Source organism: Otolemur garnettii, unplaced genomic scaffold (genome assembly GCF_000181295.1).
Source record: "Otolemur garnettii isolate 467f Iridium unplaced genomic scaffold, OtoGar3 scaffold00200, whole genome shotgun sequence".
NCBI lineage: Eukaryota > Metazoa > Chordata > Mammalia > Primates > Galagidae > Otolemur > Otolemur garnettii.
In genome coordinates, this window is record NW_003852595.1 from 2,184,076 (window position 1) to 2,185,866 (window position 1,791).

Genomic DNA, 1,791 nt, shown 5'->3' on the forward strand with positions numbered 1-1,791 from the left:
CCGCCACCTTAGGTGTACATGGCTGGCGCCTTAGCCGGTTGAGCTATAGGCGCCGAGCCAAAGTCTTTTTTTTTTTGGTTTGGGGATCGTGCTAGTGTCTCATACTATTAAAAGTATTCAGAACAGAACCTCTGTTAGTAACTTTCAGGGTTCAGCTATTGGCCATTAGCATACATGCAACTCTAATTGTGCGTTAAGCATGATTTGTATGTACTAAAATGTTGCATATATGTAAAAACTATGTCCTATATGCCAAATTCCCGAAAAATTATTTTAGATATTTTTAAATCTGTGCACTCAAGTTGCCTTTTTGTTTTAAAAAGAACAATGAAATGGGACTAGTATTGCTGACTTATTTTGTGATAACTTTGGCCTAGTAAAGCTTCTTATAATTGATAGTATTTGTTTCCTTTTTTAAACTTTTTAAAAACATTTATCCTTATTGAATTTCACTTTTTGCTAATTTGGATTCTTTACGGTGTGAAGAAGGAAATGATAAAGGAGGAAGCGCCCTGGGTGCCGTTCCTGGCTGCAGGCTCCTGTTCCAGCACCTGACTTACGGAAGAATCCCTTACTGAAATGGCTTTTCAGTAAAACTTTGTTAGGGTTTTCCTGAATGTCCATTGTTTCCTGTGGTAACTAACTGCATTAATGTTTTACTGGTGTCTCCTTCCCCTTTGTTGTCTCATACATGAGGGAAACTAAGTTTGCCTGTAAACTTCCAGCACCATTTTACCTGGGCTGTACTTTGGCTGTACGAAGTAGTTGACTAAATGCTTACAAACACATGTCGTAACCTGATTTTTGTCTTAATTTACACTTAAAAATATAAAGAATTAAAGCACCAGGAAAGGACTGATAGCTACCATGTACCCCTTAGACAGGTTATATCACCTATGGAGTATTGCGGCTGAGAACGTATAACCTAAAATTTAATCAACAATAAAACATTAAACAAACTCCAAATTACCAATATTTTATTAATGGTTGGGTTTTAATTCAAATGTTAAAGTCAAAAATTGAAAGGCTCACAAGATGTGAAAGCTGGCTGCAGCACTTGCTCTTAGTTGCCGATTATCCAGCTTCTGCTCTGGAGACAGAGGACATGGCACAGAGGGTGTTACTGAACTTACAGAACGTGGAGGAGTCATTAACCACTGTGATTATATAAATAAGAGAATATTGTTTTGAAGAAATACATAATACAGTATTTAGGACTGACAGGCCACTTCTTAAGTGGTTTAGGGAAGGAGGGCAGTGTCTGTACAGAAAGAGAGTAAGGCTTAGAAGATGTGACTATAACTCGATTTATATATTTAGTAAGCCGTATTTATTTTTATATTTTAGGAAAGCAAAATAGATGAGCACCATTTTGTTGCAGTAGCTCTGAAGAAACCAGATGGATCTAAACATCAGGATGTAAGATTTTAAGATTTCTCTTTTCTACAAAGCATGAATCAATGTTAAATTTGTTCTTTATTGATGGAGATAGTAATTGGCCTTATGTCAGGTTGTTAGAGGGTTTTCTTTTTTTGAGATTAAGGACTTAGAAATATTTTTCATTATCACGTCTTTAAGATCTTTGGGGATTTTACAGCAACCTTTTTAAAAAACATGTTATCTGCTTCACATTCAAATATTCTTAAATCTTATACAAAGAAAGACTTTTGTTAGTGCTGTCATTGTACTCATATTTCCAATAGAAATTCAAGATACTGGCTCGGCACCTATAGCTCAACCGGCTAAGGCGCCAGCCATGTACACCTAAGGTGGCGGGTTCGAATCCCCAGC

The 1,791-nt window shown here is 36.5% G+C and overlaps 1 protein-coding gene across 1 annotated transcript in view; it reads left to right on the forward strand.

Moving 5' to 3' along the window:
• The window catches only part of AASDHPPT (aminoadipate-semialdehyde dehydrogenase-phosphopantetheinyl transferase), a 26,106-nt gene that overhangs the window by 21,675 nt on the left and 2,640 nt on the right, over positions 1-1,791 (forward strand). Inside the window, exon 5 of the mRNA XM_003801167.3 lies at positions 1,348-1,419. Coding sequence (XP_003801215.1) covers positions 1,348-1,419 — 72 coding nt within the window. The remainder of the gene's footprint in view (positions 1-1,347; positions 1,420-1,791) is intronic.